The 19,400-nt window shown below is 47.7% G+C and overlaps 1 protein-coding gene across 1 annotated transcript in view; it reads left to right on the top strand.

Moving 5' to 3' along the window:
• The window catches only part of dner (delta/notch-like EGF repeat containing), a 368,701-nt gene that overhangs the window by 252,205 nt on the left and 97,096 nt on the right, over nt 1–19,400 (top strand). The window contains exon 6 of the mRNA XM_070882480.1: nt 12,372–12,525. Coding sequence (XP_070738581.1) covers nt 12,372–12,525 — 154 coding nt within the window. The remainder of the gene's footprint in view (nt 1–12,371; nt 12,526–19,400) is intronic.

Below are 19,400 nucleotides of genomic sequence, written 5' to 3'. Positions count from 1 at the left end.
AGGGTAGGGCGCCTGCTTTCTGGTGGCCTTGAATTCCGGTCCCACTCTCACTTTGATCGCTTGTTTGCAAATCCGTTCCTTTTTTTTTGAATAAGTATTTACTTGTTGCTGCATTTTCCTCACTGCATTATTTCCTATTGCCGTGGATGGCTGAATTTGTTTCATGGTAGGTTTTTTATTCAGCTGTAATTTCCTGGCCGCTACAATTTAACTTCAAAGTTTAACAACAAAGTATTAAGGACTTCCTATATCACTTCATGATTTTGATGAGCAGAATTAGTTCATGAAGGGTCACCAAATATGGCAACTACACCTGAGATGTACACTCCAGTCCTTGACCCAGGACTCACCATTACAGATGCCGACAGTCCTAACCTGCGTTTGTCTTTGCTTCACAAGGGAGGCCGGATCACACCCTTGTCATCTTCTCCAGGCTGTGCAGCAGTCAACCTCTATCACAAGGGCGGCTTCTCCCACAGCACGACTACACTCATTATTTTATGCCACTGAATCCTTCCAAGCCACCGCACAGGGCCACCTGCTAAATCAGCCAGTCTGCAGTGCGGAAAGCGACTGATACAAAGGCTCCGAGAGACAACTCCTTCATCGCTTTCCCTATGGGAATGGGGCGTCAGCTAGGCAGGGCACACAGTTTGTATGATTGATCGGCACCCCATCCACCACCTTAAACATTCACTCCCTCCACCACCGGCGCACCGTGGCTGCAGTGTGTACCATCTACAAGATGCAGCCATCTTGTCCCACCGACAAGGCTTCTTCGACAGCACTTCCCAAACCCGCGACCTCTGCCACCTGGAGGGACAAGGTTACACCATCCGCCCGCAAGTTCCCCTCCAAGTTACACACCATCCTCACTTGGAAATATATCGCCATTCCACCATCATCGTTGGGTCAAAATCCTGAAACTCCCTCCTTAACAGTAATGTGAGAGTACCTTCACCACAAGTAATGCAACAATTCAAGAGGCGGTTCATCACCATCTTGTCAAGGGCAATTATAGATGGGCAATAACTGCCAGCAACGCCCATATCCCATGAATGAATAAATTAAAAATTAAAAGATTCCGTGACGTAGTTCCCAGCAGTCCAGGGTGTAGTAGATGGCACCCATCTGGGTAGAAGGGCCTCTCACATCAAATTCATAGTCTACATCAATAAAAAGTATTCCCATTCAATCACCTGTTTCATCATCTTCATCAGAGGCAGTCCCTCGGAATCGAGGAAGACTTGCTTCCACTCTTAGAATGAGTCCTTAGGTGGCTGTACAGTCCAATACGAGAGCCACAGTCCCTGCCACAGGTGGGACAGACAGTCGTTGAGGGTAAGGGAGGGTGGGACAGATTTGCCGCACGCTCTTTCCGCTGCCTGCGCTTGTTTTCTGCTTGCACTCGGCGATGAGACTCAAGGCGCTCACCCTCCCTGTTTAGGTGGTGTTAAGTCCTGACTCTAATGTACTGTCTTACACGAGACACATGCTGAAGTCAAGGTCACTCAGGACCTGCACCTTTAATTCCAGCTCTCCAGTCCTGCACTTGCCTGAGACCTCCCTTTATATACCTCAGTGGGACAGGTATAGAGTGTCTCCTGCAAGTGCACCCCTGGTGGTAAGGTATGTTTATTGTTACAGGTCATATCCAGTTACAGTCATGTATAGCATGGTCAGATACAGTTATATACAGTAATGTGAGATACATGATATCACCTTCCCCCAAGGTCTTATTGCCTTTATAGATTCAGTCTCTCAGGTGGTCTACGCTCTCGCGTGGAGCGTCTTAGTTGTGGTTCAGTTGTTTGCGTTGGTGCCTGTTTTTCGTTCGGTGTGATTCTGGTATCTCGCCTGGGCTGTCTGTTTCGTTCGGTGTGATTGCTGGTATCTCGCCTGGGCTGTCTGTTTCGTTCGGTGTGATTGCTGGTATCTCGCCTGGGCTGTCTGTTTCGTTCGGTGTGATTGCTGGTATCTCGCCTGGGCTGTCTGTTGAGAATGCCCTTTCCTCAGGTTGTTCCACCTGTCTGTCCACCAGGTGTGGTGTGAGTTCCACATTATATCTGCCTCAGGTTCTTCAGTGTTATCAATGAATCTACTTTTTACTTGGTCTACATGCCTCCGGCAGGTTTGGCCATTGTCCATTTGTACAATCAGTAGCCTGTTTCCCTCTTTGTCTGTTACTGTCCCTGCAAGCCATTTGGGACCCCGGCCATAGTTTAGCACAAACACTTTGTCCCCTATCTCATTCCACCTCCCCCTCGAATTTCGGTCATGGTACTCAGTTAGCTTTTGACGCTTAGCCTCAACAATTTCATGCATGTCTAGGAGGATTAACGAGAGTCTGGTCTTTAAGGTTCATTTCATCAATGGTTGCGCGGGGGAACCCCAGTCAACGAATGCGGATGAGATCTGTATGCCAGCAGCAGCCGCGACAGGCGGCTCTGCAGCGTGGGACCTTGGATTCTGAGCATGCCTTGTTAAATGATCTGCACTGCTCGTTCCGCCTGGCCATTGGAGGCCAGCTTGAAAGGTGCCGTCTTAACATGATTTATACCTTGGTCAACTATAAAATCGTGAAATTCTGCGCTGGTGAAGCACGGACCATTATCACTGACCAATATGTCAGGAATGCCGTGCGTTGCAAACATGGTTCTAAGGCTCTCCACAGTGGTGGAGGTGGTGCTCGAGTTTAAAATGGTGCACTCGATCCATTTTGAAAATGCATCAACGACTACGAGGAACATTTTGCCCATGAATGAGCCCCCATAGTCTACATGCACCCGTGACCACGGTTTGGTGGGCCAGGGCCAGAGGCTTAGGGGGGCCTCCCTGGGGGCATTACTGAGTTGGGCACAAATGGTGCACCGACGGACGCAGAGCTCCAAGTCCGCGTCAATGCCAGGCCACCAGACGTGGGATCTGGCTATGGCCTTCATAAGGACGATCCCCGGGTGCTCGCGATGCTCCCGGACAAACGCCTCCCTGCCTCGTAAGGGCATAACTACTCGGCTGTCCCACATCAGGCAGTCTACCTGTAGTGATAGTTCATGCATGCGCCTATGGAAGGGTTTGACCTCCTCGGGGCAGGCATCGCCAGCCTCTGCCCAGTCACCGGTTAAAATGCATCTTTTAACTAGAGATAACGTGGGGTCGCTGGTCATCCAAGCTCTGATTTGGCGAGCCGTCATGGGCGAACCTGTGGATTCAAAGGCATTGATTGCCATGACCATCTCACAGTCCTGTTCGTCGGACCCTTCTGTGGTCGCCAGGGGTAGCCTGCTAAGCGCGTCGGCACAGTTGTCTGTGCCTGGTCTGTGCCTTATCGTGTAGTCGTAAGCCACCAGCATGAGTGCCCACCGCTGAATGCGCGCTGAGGCGTTGATTGCCTTGCATTCGGATAGTAGGGACGTGAGGGGTTTGTGGTCAGTCTCTAATGCAAACTTGGTCCCGAAAAGGTATTGGTGCATCTTTTTGACACCATACACGCACGCAAGTGCCTCCTTCTCAACCATACCGTACCCGCGCTCCGCCCGCAAAAGTGACCTGGAGGCATAAGCAACGGGCTGCAATTTACCCGCATCATTGACGTGCTGTAAAACGCACCCGACCCCGTACGCTGACGCATCACATGTAAGGACTAACTTTTTACCTCGGTCAAAAAAAGGCTAAAACACTCTTGGAACATAGAAGGTTGCGTGCCTTATTGAAGGCGCGTTCTTGGGTGTCCCCCCAAAACCAATCGCACCCCTTTCTGAGTAGCACGTGGAGAGGCTCCAGCAGCGTGCTCAAGTTCTGCATAAAGTTCCCAAAGTAATTGAGTAGCCCGAGAAAAGTGCGCAGTTCCGAGACATTCCAGGGCCTGGGTGCCAGGCGAATCACTTCGGATTTGGATTCGGTTTGGCGGATTCCATCAGTGGCAATCCTTCTGCCAAAAAATTCAACCTCAGGCGCGAGAAATAGACATTTGGATTTCTTAACTCTTAGGTCTACCTGAGCCAATTGACTTAGTACTTCCTCAAGATTGCGGAGATGAGAGTCGGTGTCCCTGCCCGTGATGAGTATGTCATCTTGAAACACAACCATCCCCGGGATGGACTTGAGCAGACTTTCCATGTTGCACTGGAATATAGCAGCTGCCGACCTGATGCCGAATGGGCATCGATTGTACACAAAAAGGCCTCGATGTGTGTTGATGGTGGTGAGTAGCTTAGACTCTGTCAGTTCTTGCGTCATATACGCAGATGTGAGGTCAAGTTTCGAGAAAAGTTTTCTTCCAGCCAATGTGGCAAATAGGTCCTCCGCTCTGGGCAGCGGGTATTGGTCCTGTAGGGAGACTCTGTTTATGGTAGACTTGTAATCCCCACAGATTCGCACAGATCCATCAGGCTTCATGACGGGGACGATGGGGCTTGCCCAGTCGCTGAATTCCATGGGAGAAATTATGCCTTCCTGCAGAAGCCGGTCCAGTTCATTTTCAATCTTTTCCCTCATCACATAAGGCACAGCTCTAACCTTGTGATGGACCGGTCTGGCATTCTGTGTGATGTAGATTCTAACTTTAGCCCCTTTGAACGTGCCCACACCTGGCTGAAAGAGATGTTCAAAATGGCTTAGAACTGTTGAGCAGGAGATCCGTTCCTCTGACCACATGGCGTGAACATCATCTCATTTCCAATTAAGTTCTGCTAGCCAGCTTCTCCCCAGCAGGGCTGGGAGATCCCCGGGGACAATCCACAGGGAAAGTCGGTTCACCATTCCTTTGTGTGTGACTGAGAGCATGGCGTTGCCAAGGACTGGGACGATTTCTTTAGTGTAGGTCCTTAGTTTGGTGTCGATCTTTGTGAGTTTTGGTCTGTTGCTTTTGTGCAGCCACAGCTGTTCAAATTGTTGAACGCTCATGAGAGATTGACTGGCCCCCGTGTCCAGCTCCATGTTGACGGGTATCCCGTTGAGTAGAACCCTCATCATAATTTGAGGCATCTTGGTGTAAGAACAGTGGACATTGATCCTGTTAACCCACTGTACCTGGGCGTCCCGTGCACTGTTCGAATCGTCTTCTGGTCCACTTTCCGACCCTTCCGATTCGTATACCAGCCGAGCTGCTGTTTTTCTGCACATGCGAGCCAGATGCCCTGTATAGTTGCAGTTTCTGCAAACGGCATGCTGAAATCGACACACCCTGGTTGAGTGCCTTCCCCCACATCTCCAACAGAGACCGTTTCCATTGTTTCCGAAGGATGAGCTGCGTCTGGCTGATCTCTCTTGAGCTTCTCTCAATCTGTTGTTGATTGCTCACATTGTGGGTTGATGAGGTGTGATCGGCCGTTCATGTGGCCCTTGATTTTGATGGCTTTTGGTGCCACTGTCTGCTGCTCTCCTGCCTTTGTCTGTGTGTGTGGGGGTAGCGGTTTGTTTCACAATGTGAACCCCTTGTTCCAATGCCTCGTTGGTTGTCGTACCCGAAGTATAGATCAGCCTCATTTCTTCTTCGCCTGCCAAGAATGTCTGTGCGACCAGTGCTGCTGCCTCTAGAGTCAAGTTCTTAGTCTCTATAAGCTTTTGGAATATGCCTGCGTGGCCTATTCCTTCAATAAAAAAGTCTCTCAGTTCTTCTCTCCTTAGTTCATCGGGGAACTCACATAAACTAGCCAGCCTCCGAAGTTCCGCCACGAAGTCGGGTATGCTTTGGCCCACACAGCGTCTGTAGTTGTAGAACCTGTGTCTGGCCATGTGTAGGCTGCTCTCTGGCTTCAGGTGGTCTCTCACCAGTGTGCTCAACTCCTCAAATGACTTGCTTGCTGGTTTCTCGGGTGCCAGCAGGTCTTTCATTAAAGCCTATGTTTTCGAGCCACATCTGGTCAAGAGATGGGCTCTTCTCTTGTCTGCCTTATCGTCGCCCAGCCAGTCTTTGGTCACAAAGCTTTGCTGGAGTTTTTCTATAAAGTCATCCCCATTGTCTTCGGCATTGTATTTCTCATCTGAGCTGTTGGTAGCCATTCTGTGGATTCTGTGATCCCATAACTCGTCGCCACTGTTAAGTCCTGACTCTAATGTACTGACTTACACGAGACACATGCTGAAGTCAAGGTCACTCAGGACCTGCACCTTTAATTCCAGCTCTCCAGTGCTGCACATGCCTGAGACCTCTCTTTATATACCTCACTGGGACAGGTATGGAGTGTCTCCTGCAAGTGCACTCCTGGTGGTAAGGTATGCTTATTGTTACAGGTCATATCCAGTTACAGTCATGTATAGCATGGTAAGATACCGTTATATACAGTAATGTGAGATACATGACAGGTGGTGTCTGACCACAGAGGCATAATTGCACAAATCCACTCTTGATGTATTGGCAAGACCCTTCGGGGTCGAAATTGGCTGCCGCCCCAGAAGTGAACTTCTGGTTACCACCCCTCACAGGAAATGGAGCGCGATGTCACACGCTCCACTTCCTTTCAGGGCGGGACCGGGGGCGTTATCCAGGCGCACCGTGGAGCGCTCCCCGACCTCTCCGCTGGGCGTTGACGTGTTGCAATGCCCCTCCCCTTCCGTTAAAGGGGAAGGGAGGCTGCGAGCTCAGTCGGCCCTTTGATGGCCTACACCGGGCCACCGGGGTTAAGGAGTGCCGTGGCCACAGCCCGGCACCAAAGCGGCGTGCCGGGATGCGCGATCTGGTAATTCGGGAAGAAAAACAAATGGCGGAGCGCAGAACCCCACCCCTTCAACTTTCGCTCCGCGATGAGTGGGTGTCGCGGTTCGCGACCCATGAGGCTAGCACGGGTATGACCTGCGACGGCCTCATGGGGCACTGCGTGGTGGATCGAGGCCGCTGCGGGGCGAACTGGGGGCAACACGCACGCCGTTCATGACGCCATCATCACTGGCGCAGTGGCCTGGGGTGCTCCCCAGCGGGGTGCGCCGCTAATAGATTCACGCCTCTGCTAAATCCCGCAAAAATTTCACGCCCCATTAGCACCCACCGGAGGCTCTAACGGCAGACACACAACAAAGGAATTTCGGCTCCTTATTGCTTTCATTATGTATACAACCTGCTGGCTGTATTATTTGCAGATTCAAATAAACAGGACAAGTGACTGCCAGGAGAGCCGGGGCTTTCCTATGGAACAACAAGGCACGTTCCTCGGCTAGAATTACTGTAGAGGTCCTGCTGTATGCATTGCTCATCCAGGGTGTTCCTGTATAGCCGGCAAATGATGTGAAATAGGATCATGGTCTGCTGCATGATGCTTGACCTTGCTGTAGAAAGAGGAGCAAGAATACAGCAGGATAAAAAGGTATACCCGACATATTTTCTGTAACAAAAGCAGGTGTAGAGAAGGTGCAAGGTTATCGCTAAGGGTCCCTGAAGGTCACCAGCTCACAGTTTTAGCTTGTGTTTACTGCAGTTAATAATAAGGGGAGTCATTTTGACTTTGGGCACCAATATAACACAGGACCCCGGGATTCTCCCCCCCAACGAGCCAAAGGAGGGCAGCAGAAACGTCACAAGGACACCCTCAAAGCCTCCCTGATAAAGTGCGACATCCCCACTGACACCTGGGAGTCCCTGGCCAAAGACTGCCCTAAGTGGAGGAAGTGCATCCAGGAGGGCGCTGAGCACCTCGAGTCTCATCGCCGAGAGCGTGCAGAAATCAAGCGCAGGCAGCGGAAGGAGCGTGCGGCAAACCAGACTCCCCGCCCACCCTTTCCTTCAACCACTGTCTGCCCCACCTGTGACAGAGACTGCGGTTCTCGTATTGGACTGTTCAGCCACCTAAGAACTCATGCTAAGAGTGGAAGCAAGACTTCCTCGATTCCAAGCGACTGCCTTTCATGATGATTTCGTTTTCATTTTTGTTCTCCTTTCTCAAATAATTCTGTAACCGGCAGTGTATAACCCAGGTTGGAGGTCTCTTGAACAATGATAATGAATATTTCTGCAGGCTCTACATTGATAATGATGTAGTGAGAAATGTTAATAAGGCTCATCACTTTCCCTGGAAGTTGGAAAAGACTGACATTGGCCTTTTGGGGCGGTTGATTTGTGTCAGGTGTGTCATTTCTGGAGCAGGAACTTTATCTGTTCATTGGCACAGAAGGACTGCCTGACACATGTCGGGAGATTCATTGCCAAGTCCTCCAGTCAACTTTAGCAGTGCCACTGAGAAGATTAATGACTTCCATTTAAAGATATGCAGTCACACAACATTCATACAAATCTGCCTGTTTCTATCCGCGCTAATGTATGTCATTAACTACAAATAACAGCTAATTGGACAATCGTGTCGATCCACAGTGACAGGACAGATTTGAGCATGATTAATTATACTGTTTTTCATGAAATTTATCTCCTGGTCTATGAATAAGAATTCTGCATGTGTTCCCCCACCCCCCCCATTTGCTTTAGGAAAAGCAGAAAGAGTGAGGTACAATGTAGTGGTTCAATCAATGGGCTCAGGTGATACCAGAAAATGAGAATTCCAAACCTGAGTGGTTTGTAAACACCTACAAAACTCCATATCGGAATTATGGCCTTGAACTCACGCCCTGGTGGTCTTTGTGTGTTTTGTCATTGACTGAAATATGCCTGTGGAATTGAACAGGCCAAGGGCATGAGTTTGCCCTTGCTGGGAGCACAGTATCTGCTGAACACATTCCCTCCACTGACTGGAAGCAGATGCATATCTACTATAGAGTGGAAAAGACCATAGCTCGGCTATCTTAATGGAGGCATTAACCTGTTATTGCCCAACAGTCATTTTTACCTTTATTGCTCATCAGAACATGGGCAACAATTTGTTACATGACCAACAAGGATATGCTCATTTCTTCTACACTAGGATAGTCTGCTACTCCATTCTTTTCTTTTTTTCTCTTGGCACTTGTTATTTGAACTTTGTGCTCATGGGGTAGATTCTCGATATTGTGCACCTGGAAAATAGGGTACGTAATGCATCTATGAGGATGCCAGAATTGGGAGATCAGTACGAGCACCCATTTCCTATCAGACTACAGTTTTGTTTTCTGATGAATTGTGTGCTTGAACGTCGACGCCCATTTTGCGCCCCAGCCTGATTTAGACATCAGATTTGATGCAAATGAATATTTTTGCACAATTCTATCGGGTTTGTTATTTTTTTCCTTGTGCCCCTATTTGAAATAGAAGCAAGGGAAAGTCTATGAGTTGAGAAGCTTTTAAAGTGCCACAGGCTTTGCATTGTTTTTTGTTGTTGTCATTACTACTATACTTTTCAATACAGTGTCTTAATTTTACATTTCCTTTCCATATTTCTGAATTTTTTTGGAGCCAATTTGTTTTTTACTCCTTAGCTGAGTTTGTTTGCAATACAGTATTTCACAGTTCAGTAGTTATAAGATGAAAGAAGGTATGTCAGGAAGATTAACCAGCACAAAACTATATCTGCAGACCCTGGCGCATGTACCTGCCAATGGCCAAGGATAACTGCCTCAGCTTGTTCCAATTCAGCAGGCAACCAGTTGCTTTGCCATCTTTAGTAACGATATCTACAGACAACTTGTTTTAAGGAGTGTCTTAAAGGAGGGGATAGATGTAGAGAGGAGGAGAGGTTTAGGGAAGGAATTCCAGAGCTTCAGGCCGGGCAGATGCAGGCATGGCTGCCAATGGTGGAACGATGTGCAAGAGGCCAGAATTGAAAGAGCTCAGATATCTTGGAGGGTGACTTGTGCATGGCCTGCACTTTTATTTCTTTTCCCATTGAATACCCTGACAAAAATGCCGAGTATGACCACACAAGTGTATTTCAGAAAGTACTTGTCAGACTATTTAAGGGAGGTGTTTCCCCAGAGAAAGAAAGAAAATTCTGAGAGTAAAGCAGCCATAAAAATAACAACTTGCATTTATATAGCACCTTTAACAAAATAAAACATCTCAAGGAGGGTTATCAAACAAAATTTGACACCAAGCCACAGAAGGAGACATTAGGGCAGATGACCAAAAGCTTGTTTAAACAGGTAGGTTTTAAAGAGCATCTTAAAAGAGGAAAGAGAGTTGGAGAGTTTAGGGTTGGGAATTCCAGAGCTCTGGGCCTACGCAGCTGAAAGCATGGCCACCAATGATGGGGCGATGAAAATCGTGGATGCGCAAGAAACTAGAATTGGAGGAGCGCAGAGAGCACGGAGGGTTTTCGGGCTGAAGGCGGTTACAGAGATAGGGAGGGGCGAGGCCATGGAGGGATTTGCAAACAAAGGTGAGAATTTTAAAATCGAGACAACAATGCAAACCTGGTAGAGGCGAGTTCAAGAGCAGCATCGCTGGAGGTTTGAGAAGGGCCACCTGGTATTTTGATCAGGAAAATTTGTGTTGTGAAATAAGGCCCTATTGTTCTGAGGCAATTAGTGGAAAGAATCAGATCTAAATCTCCCAAAACCTCACTTTTCTCTGAGTAAACAACAATTAAGCGTTTAGAAAATTATATTATGCATGAATTGAAAAAAAATGTGAGATATAACCATTGAAACTCAATGTCTGTGGATGGACTTTTGCTGGTGTCAGCTGTTCTTACTGCAGGCCTTGAATGAAGCCCAAGCTAAGGACATTTTGCCTAAAACACTGAATGATGCTTCATTACAGAGCTGCAGGAAAGGGAAAGATATTTCCTCCTGTGCAAGCTCTCAACCATTAACTGTCCAAGATAAATATGGACTGTACAAATCTAATAAATAGTTTGGTAAGGATGTTGGAGCCTGTACAACACTCCCTGATCCATCAAGACAGTTGGGCTTGTAAAATAATGTTGCCTGTTCATTTGTCATGTTTCAATATGAGGAGAATAGTACAATGGCACCGCACTGTTGATTTCATCTGTTTCTTTGGGGTCGAAATTGATCAAAGGCAAGTTCTGCCCATTTACCGTCGAAAAGGCCACTAAGACCCTGATGGTACTTTGGGTGGAACTTTGGTCAAAAAAGGAGGAAACAAAGCACCCGGCGGCAAAAATGGGCACTACACGCCGATTCTGGGCGGTAGGTGGACGGTAAATGGAATCCTGGAGAAAGTTAGACCGAGGCTAGAGTCGGGCCCAGGGACAAACGCACAAAAAAAAAATGTTCAAAAAATATAAAACAAAAAAAAAATCACAAAACCTTCAGAGGCCCCTTTGACACAAAATCGCTGCAAAAGAAGTAAAAAAATAAATCTCTCTCACCTTTTCTTGCAGGTCTTTGTGCCTACTGTCCAGGTAAGACCTGCTCCCACGTGGCGGTCTTTTCTCCTGCAGTGGCAGAGGACCGCTTGGATGAATCTTGGGCGGGAGCGGGCAGGAGGACTTTTTTCGGCATTGCACGCCGGTGGGCGCTCCCCCAGCGGTCCTTCCAAACCGCCGGCGTGAGGGCCTCGCCAATCTCCCACGGAAGGGAGAGCGCCGAAAAAAACGGGGAAACCGCTGAGAAAACTCAGCGGTGGCCAGCGATAGGGCCATCGATTTCGGCCGCTTTGGTTTTTAAAGTTTTAACTAAGGTTTAGTCAAACCTGCGAGTAGGACGGAAGGAAGAAAAGTTACCAAGTGTCATTGCTCAAACTGATAAGAGTGACATTATTTTGAACATTCTCAGGTCATCTTCATGGACATCTGCCATTTAATTCACACAGCATCTGTGTGTGCTAAAACTGCATATGCAATCTTAATTGTGCCTGAATAAGAGATGAGAGTCAATATCCTTTGAAATCTTTCAGTGCTCCCCTCATAGATTCTTAAGTTCAATATTGAATTATAACCAAGAGAACGCCATGTTTGTTTATCTAGGACTATAGAAACAGGAGTAGGCCATTCAGCCCCTCGAGCCTGTTCCGCCATGTTCATGGCTGATCTGTATCTTAACTCCGTCCACCTCCATATCCTTTTATACCCTTGTGGTTCTACAGTTCTACCGCCTTTTGCGTGAAGAAGTGTTTCCTAAATGCTCTCCTGAAAGGCCTGGCTCTGATTTTAAGGTTATGTCCCCTTATGCCCCCACCAATGGAAGAAGTTTCTCTCTTACTACCCTGGCAATTCAAAATCCTAAAAACCTCAATCAAATCACCCCTTAAGCTGCCAAATTCCAGAGACTACAAGCCTAACTTACATACTCTCTCCTCATAATCTAACCCTTGGAGCACAAGTGACATTCTGGTGAATCTGCACTGCACTCCTTCCAAGGCCAATATATTCTTTCAAAGGTGTGGAGCCTAGAACTGTATACAGTACTGCAGATATGGTCTAACAAGGGCTTTGAATAGCTGTAGCAAAATTTTCTCCCCTTTATATTCTATTCCTTTAACCTTTTTGATTATTTTTTTGTATCTGATTACTACATTTCAGTTTACCACTTCACACTTGTATTTATAGGTAACCTTCTACTGCGACTGTGAGGAGGGACACATTGGGCTTTTCTGTGAAGAATTTGATGGCTGCCATAGCATCCAGTGCCAAAACAATGGAACATGTTTGGACATTAAACAGGGGAACAACGAGAAGAACTTCACCTGCGTCTGCCCACCAGGTACGTTTCATATCTTTAGCAGCCATTTGATCATCAGGATGACTAATTCAGAGTTAGTCATTTTCTTTGGATCTGCTCATGGCTTTTTAATCCAATTTGTGAAGCACAGTGTTTCACCACCAACTTAAAGTTATATAAGACTTTTTAATGTAGCAAACTTCCCTCGGTGCTTCAGAAATGGGGAGGGAATAATGGCCACTGAGTAAGAGTTGGGAGAGGATATGGGGAGATAACTGAAGGCATGGTCAACACTGTAGATCGTGAGTAGGGTTATGAAGGTAGGGAACGATGCAGCAAGGTGCAGGAGTTTAGCAAGAGAATTTCAGTGCAGATTGGCGATGATTGAAGACTCAGCTACCGTTTGTGGAGCAGAGGGAGATGGGATGGACAGTAGTCCACACTCAGGAGAACAGAGGATGAGAACTGGGATATAAGACTGAAGGAGGTTGCAATAGGGTGGGAGCGAAGCCATGGAGAAATATGGTTTTTTTTTTAAAGAGAAGGAGCATTTTGAAATTGACACACAGGGCAGTAGGTAGGCCAGGAAAGACAGGAGCGGCGAGTGAGCAGGACCCGCTGCGGGTGGTGGAGTCCGGATGAGTTGGACATTGTGTAGGGTAGGGCTCAGGAGGCTGGTTAGAGGGGCATTGAAAAATTAGAGTCTGGAGATAACAAAGGGATACATTAGTATTTCAGCGGTGGTGGGACAGAGACAGCCAGTGTTTCGGAAATGGAATTCAGCACTGGATGGAGGGTTTGAAGCTTAGCTCAAATTTCCTGCTATATCTGCAGGCATTGCCTGGAGCAACCACTTTTCTCACTGCGGTTGACAGCACGGCATTTCAAAACTGTCTGCTCTGCATTATAATATCAAGCACTGCTCTGGTCAATCGGCCTCACATATTTCCCAGTTGTTTGTGCTTCACTGCATCTTTAAGACAGTTCCTCTGCCCACCCTGTGTCGGCTTGCTGTGTTTGAGCTCGCTCTATGCAACCCACTTGGGAGCCTTGTTAACCCACTCACCACATCTGCGCTTTTATTCGGATTGCTTTAATGATGTTTGATTTTCATGTTTCAGCACCTCTCAAATGAGAATAATTATGTTTGATAATAAGCTGCACATCACGATCCGTTGTTGATTGAAGCTCTCAATCAAACACCTTTTCAGTGGGCCTGCTTAGGGCCCAAGTTGTCACTTTGAGTGTGTTGGTGAAGAGGAAAAAAACACCTCTTTGCTTGGGCTTGAAGTAAGTCACAGAAAGCTGGGTGACTGAAGAGCTATCTCACTGGCTAATCAGGAACATTTGAGCAACATCAAGGGGAACATGATATTGCAATAATAAAATGTTGTAATATAAGTCAAAAGCAGAATACTGCGGATGCTGTAAATCGGAAATAACTGAAGTTGCTGAGAACACTCAACAGGTCAGGCAGCATCAGTGGAAAGAGAAACAGCGTTAACATTTCAGGTCAATGACCTTTCATCAGAACTGGTGTGAGTTCTGCTGACCTGCAGATGTTGCCTGACCTGCTGAGTATTTCCAACACTGTCTGTTTTATTAAAGGTATAAGTCATTTGCACTTGGAGGTCACAATTAATAATCCAGTGAAAACACATTCAAGGAGCAAATGGAATAAAATGCAGGTGCAGAAAGTTATTTAAAAAGAAGCAATCTGCTATATCTATTTTTCACACGCTTGGCATGAACAATTTGCTTTCAGACCTCAGTACATGGAAAACTTGCGTCTTTGCAGTTTACTAATATTTAAATTCTGTTAAGAAATATTGCTTGCCTTGTTTCTACAGTACATACCAGGTGCAAACTGACACTTCATTCACACCTAGTTATTGTACAGATTGTGTACATTTTGGTGTCAACTCCTGTGTAGTTGGACAGGATAAAATCACTCCAGTCTGGTAATGTGTGGGTCAGTCCTATCATAGTGTCAACGTTTGCACATGTGCAGTACACACAGAATAAAAGAGAGCCATTTGCTTCCATCTGATAGAGCTTCCTGTCAAAATGATGGATGGATTTGAGTTGTTCTAGCTGCTTTAATGGGTGAAGAGCTCAATCCTGGACACATATATAAAGCCGTGCCTGTCACGTTCAAAGCCAAATGAAGCAGATAGATGATTTGCCTTGCCTGCAGATCTCCTAAACTTGCAGTCTCAAATTAATTCAAACCAACTCAGCAGACATGCTACCTTCAAGGTCTGTTGGTGACCGTGTCTTCCGAGATGTTGGGGTTAATATTGCAAGATTTCAAGATGGCCTTTAGTATGTCTTTATAGCGTTTCCTCTGACCGCTGTTGCAATACCCGGACTGCTCCCGTCTGGTGCCACAGTGAAGCCCCACTTCAACACACAGGGATAGAATTTTTGCAGAGGTTTTCCCCAATCTCCCACAGAAACGTCGGCCCAATCTCCACTGAAGCTTCAGCAGAAGATGGATGGAAATTCTGGAGAAGCGGCATAAACAGCTGTCTACGCCATTTCTCCAGTACTTTTGCTGATCTTACACTGAAGTTCCGGCAGGAGATCAGGACAACCCCATGGAAATTACAGGCAACATTGTTTTTGTCAGCTAAAAATGTGGAATTAAATCAGGATATGAATGAACCAATCTGCCATTGAAATAATAGGTGACATTTCAGTGAGTGCATTTTGAACTTTATCAAAGATATAGCTGGTGTCAATGGGGTAGCTGTTGACTGTGCGATAAGGTTGGTGATTCAGCAGCCCATTTTACATTTCTCACGATTTTTATTTCCATTGAATTCACCAAACCACCTTCTGTCACTCCCATTATATAGAATTTCAATAGGTCAAAACATTTGCCATTGTACTGAATAGGAGGTAGCTTGTACTGCATTCTAATGGATCAAGCTATTTTCACGTTTTTTTGTATAGGATTTCATTGGATTAAATTATTTCCCATTTAATTAATTGTATAGAATTCCTAATTATCAAATGACTCCTATTTACTTCCACTGCATAGCATGTCCAATTCATTCCATTGTACATGACATTCTGATGAAAGCATAATTACATTTAGATAAAAAGTATTGATCCCACCATAAATATTGCCTAGTATTTCTATTTATCATCCTCAGAAATTAAATATAGTTAACACAGTGCCAAATTTTATTTAGAGTCAGCAATACATTTAGAAATGTAATCCTTTTATATAAAAAGGTTTGTTATAATTCAGTATTAGAGTGAGTAGGGCTGTAGTATGAAGTTCATACTCTGAGTTATATACAAATCCTAATCTAAGGATGACAATCTCTGGAAAACTAGTTACACATTTATCAAAATATTAAGGCACATAATTTTAAAATAGGCAGATCGGAAGTTGGGATTCTCCCCTCATGCTTTGGAAGAGATGAGGAAGAACCTTGCAGTTGAGGGATGAGAGGGTTACCTTATGATGATAGATTGAGCAGACTGGGTCTTTACTTGTTGGAGTTCAGAAGGATGAGGGGTGATCTTATAGAAACATTTAAAATCATGAAAGGGATAGATAAGATAGAGGCAGAGAGATTGTTTCCACTGGTCGGGGAGACTAGAACTAGGGGGCACAGCCTCAAAATACGGGGGAGCCAATTTAAAGCTGAGTTGAGAAGGAATTTCTTCTCCCAGAGGGTTGTGAATCTGTGGAATTCTCTGCCCAAGGAAGCAGTTGAGGCTAGCTCATTGAATGTATTCAAGTCACAGATAGATAGATTTTTAACCAATAAGGGAATTAAGGGTTACAGGGAGCGGGCGGGTAAGTGGAGCTGAGTCCACGGCCAGATCAACCATGATCTTGTTGAATGGCGGAGCAGGCTCGAGGGGCTAGATGTCCTACTCCTGTTCCTAATTCTTATGTTCTCTGAGGGAAGGGTTTGATTGATTCCTCCATGCCCAGGAGTGATAAAGTGCAACATCACCACTGACACCTGGGAGACCCTGACCGAAGACCGCACGAGATGGAGAAAGTACATCTGAGGGGGGGGGGCGTTGAGCTCTTCGAATCTCAACGCTGCGAGTGTGAAGAGGTCAGGTGCAGGCAGCGGAAGGAGCGTGTTGTAAATCAGTGCCCCCCCACCCCCTCTTCCCCTGGCGAATATCTGTCCCACCTGTGAGGGTCTGTGGCTCTCGTATTGAACTGTTCAGCCACCAAAGAACTCACTTTAGGAGTGAAGCAAGTCTTCCTCGATTTCAAGGGACTGCCTATGATGTCCAGGGCCAGCACAGCAGTTCCTCCTATGTACTGTACTTCATCCTGTGTACACATGAGCACATGCAGGCTCCTTAGGATTAAATCAACATCCTGTATGTTATGGACCCTGGTCCAAGTTCAGTAAAATAAAAATATATGCAAATGGTGGTTATCTGAAATAAAAGCAAAACATTCTGGAAATACACAGCAAGTCAGTCAGAATCTGTTTTATTAAAAAAAGAAGGCTGATGTCAAACTCGTGGGCCTATAGTTCCCTGGTACTGACTTGTCGTCCTTTGTAAAAATTGGAACTATATGCATATCCTTCCAGTCCAAGGGAACAGTCTCTGGGGACAAAATTGGGCTCCTGCGTGCCCGATGTCAGTACCTCTGGGGTGCGCAAATGGGTTTTCACTGGGGGGAGTGGGCCGCTACCAGCTCCCGCGAAATTGCGTCGGAGTTAGCGGAGGCGCAAATCCAGCGGCGCCTCGCTTCTTCCGGTAGCGCCCCAGGTGCAGAGACTCGTTTTCGCCGCGCAGCAGAGATTGGGCAGCGCCCTGTGAGACCGCCGCGGCCACTGTCAGCGCCTGCCTCGCGGGTCGCGAACCGGGCTGCACTCCGCTCACGGGCCGAAAATTAAAGGGGAGGTGCGCAAGGCCGTTTTTTTTTTTTTTCCTCCCGGCCTTCCATTCTTTATTTCGCAGGGCCCGTGCCGTGATGGCGCAGTCTGGCACTCCGGTTCTGTGCCGGGCTCCGGTTCTGTGCCGGGCTTGGGGCACTAGGCCGCCGGGGATGCGGGCCTAGTGGGGGCCCCTCGCCCCCACTGCAGAGCGCCAGTGCTACGCAGGAAGGCCGTGTAGTGCAGCAACATTGGCGCGCTTACCGCCCCAGTCCCGCCCCCAAGAGGAAGTGGAGCGCCCGACATTGCACTCCACTTCCTCTCGGGGGGCGGTAACCCCAAATTCGGGGCCGGGGGTGTGACTTCTGCACCAAGGCGTAGGAAGTCCCGCCTCGCCTCAGTTACCACCCCAAACAGGGCGATACCTCATTTTGACCCCTCTGTCTCTAGCGAGCTCTTAAAGATATGGGCAAGAGGCTCACAAAACATATGGGCCACTTCTTTAAGGCAGTGTGTATTTGCAACACCAAAGTTCTGATTTCTGATTGGTCCCCTTGAAGGACAAAACACAACTACCAGTTTGTCTGGAATGTGTAATTAGATCCTGCCTTCCTGAGTGATCAAGTACTTTGCAATATTTAATTTAATCCATTCATTCTTACTGCCAGGCTCCAGCCAAAGCTCACAGTACTGCTTTCAGAGAACAGGCAGGGCTCACCGTCACAGGTTAAGACATTCTCTCCCACCCCCGTAACAAGTACCTGACCAGGCCCCCACCCTCACCGCCACATAGATGGGGCTTTGTGTGCATGGCACAGATTGTTTATAGGTTTATTGGGTGTGAAGTGAATAGTGACAGGCCTCGAAATTCATAGTCCCGGGAAGGACCGTTACTGCCTGTTTGCGGCAGCCATTCATCAAAATCGAATGTGAGAGAGAGAGAGAGAGAGGGAGGGAGAGGGAGAGAGAGAGAGAGAGAGGGGGGGAAAGCGGGAGGGAGAGAGAGAGAGAGAGAGAGTGAGAGAGAGAGAGAGAGAGAGAGAGGGAGGGAGAGGGAGAGAGAGGGGGAAAGCGAGAGGTAAAGCGGGAGGGAAAGAGGGAGAGGGAGAGGGGGAGAGGGAGAGGGGGTAAGCGAGAGGGAAAGCGAGAGGGAAAGCGGGAGGGAGAGAGGGAGAGAGAGGGAGGGAGAGGGAGAGAGGAAAAGCGGGAGGGAAAGCGGGAGGGAGAGAGAGAGTGAGAGAGAGAGAGAGAGAGAGGGAGAGGGAGAGAGAGGGGGAAAGCGGGAGGGAAAGCGGGAGGGAGAGAGAGAGAGAGTGAGAGAGAGGGGGAGAGGGAGGGAGAGAGAGAGAGAGAGGGGGAAAGCGAGAGGGAAAGCGGGAGAGAGAGAGTGAGGGAAGGGAGCAAAAGAGAAAGGAGAAAGAGATAGAAGTGAGGAAAGGGAATGAAAAACAGAAAGAGAAAATTTGATTGGGAGAGAGAGAAATAGAGAAATAGGAATAGAAAATGAAAACAGGGAAAAAAAAACTAGAGAGAGAGAGAGAGAGAGAGCAATCGAGGTCCCGAGATTCACAGAGAGAAAACGGAAATCTCAATCCGGGACTCAGACTGGAAATGTCGTCCCAGCTCAGCAATCCGCACGGTAACAAACGGGAATCTGTTCCACCTCCGCTGCCTCCAGGCTAGATCCAAGGTCGTCCCAGCCTCCTTATAACCCCTCTTACGCATGTCTAACCTGCGACTTCGCCTCAGTGTCCCCTCTGTGGCGGCCTCATGGGTCTGGGAAGGCTGCTGTGTTCCCTGTGTGGAAGCTGCCGATGTCCTTCTCGGACGCCCTCGAGCAGCTGTGGGCCTGGTCGGGCCGGCTGGAGATTTGTCCACACCCACCTGGGAGAGTTCAGTCTGACTTGCTCATGCGTGGAGGCACTGGCGGAGTGACAGGTCCGGGGGTCAGGAATGCCGCGAGCCGGAGGGAGCGCATCGTCCGTATCCCGGCCCGAGGAACCTGAGTAACTCACCGGGGGGGGGCGGCGGCACAGTACCACCACC

Source organism: Pristiophorus japonicus, chromosome 6 (assembly GCF_044704955.1).
Source record: "Pristiophorus japonicus isolate sPriJap1 chromosome 6, sPriJap1.hap1, whole genome shotgun sequence".
Lineage (NCBI taxonomy): Eukaryota > Metazoa > Chordata > Chondrichthyes > Pristiophoridae > Pristiophorus > Pristiophorus japonicus.
This window is presented reverse-complemented; position numbering and strand designations above follow the sequence as displayed.